Source organism: Apis dorsata, unplaced genomic scaffold (genome assembly GCF_000469605.1).
Source record: "Apis dorsata unplaced genomic scaffold, Apis dorsata 1.3 scaffold_98, whole genome shotgun sequence".
Taxonomy (NCBI): Eukaryota; Metazoa; Arthropoda; class Insecta; order Hymenoptera; family Apidae; genus Apis; species Apis dorsata.
Genome location: NW_006263396.1, coordinates 716,383 through 717,097, shown reverse-complemented (window position 1 = coordinate 717,097; position 715 = coordinate 716,383). Strand labels below are relative to the sequence as shown.

At 32.2% G+C, this 715-nt stretch overlaps 1 protein-coding gene across 1 annotated transcript in view; it reads right to left on the bottom strand.

Moving 5' to 3' along the window:
* Positions 1-119: 119 nt before the first annotated feature.
* LOC102679612 (dynamin) overlaps positions 120-715 on the bottom strand; it is a 13,126-nt gene continuing 12,530 nt past the window's right edge. Inside the window, exon 15 of the mRNA XM_006612033.2 lies at positions 120-421. Within this exon, the coding sequence (XP_006612096.1) occupies positions 322-421 (100 nt within the window). The 3' untranslated portion in view covers positions 120-321. The remainder of the gene's footprint in view (positions 422-715) is intronic.

The following is a 715-nucleotide window of genomic DNA, read 5'->3' as shown; positions in this document are numbered from 1 at the left end:
GGGGAAAAAAAAAAAAAAAAAAAAAAAAAAAAAAAAAATAAAAAACATAGCTGGTTATAACGCTCAAACATTGTTATCGGAGGAACACTCTATCAAAAAACAGTGAGACATCGAATTAGTTTTCATTCTCAACCCTGAACAGTCTACCAATCTACGTAGCGCAACTTAAACAAGATTACCCATAATAATTTATCATCAGTAGTTAAAAAGGGCAAATATCTCGCATATATATATATGTGTGTTTATATATATATATATATATATGTATGTATGTATGTATATATATAAAAAAAATAGGATTATGAGACAACAAGAGTCTATTTACTTGATCTTGAATGCATCCATCAGCTCGTTCACGGCGGCATTAGCAGCGGCCTGCGTCGCAGCTTGCGTCACCCTCTGCTGAAGACCACCCCCACGACTAAACATACACCACGGACACTCAGCTTTTACTAAAGATCTCATTTGTTTTCAATGCCTTAACAATATTATACTATACAGAGTTCGATTAATATATATATATATCACAATTTAAACTAATATAATATTACACAAATGCACGATGAATTAAAATTAAACCTAATGATATCGTGCATCCTCGTGAAACTTTTAATAATATTCTATATATATATACATATAAAATCCTCTCGCATGACTCGAAAAAGCGACACACGCGTTATTCTACTCATCATTTCATCAAACGAGTGGCCGAATT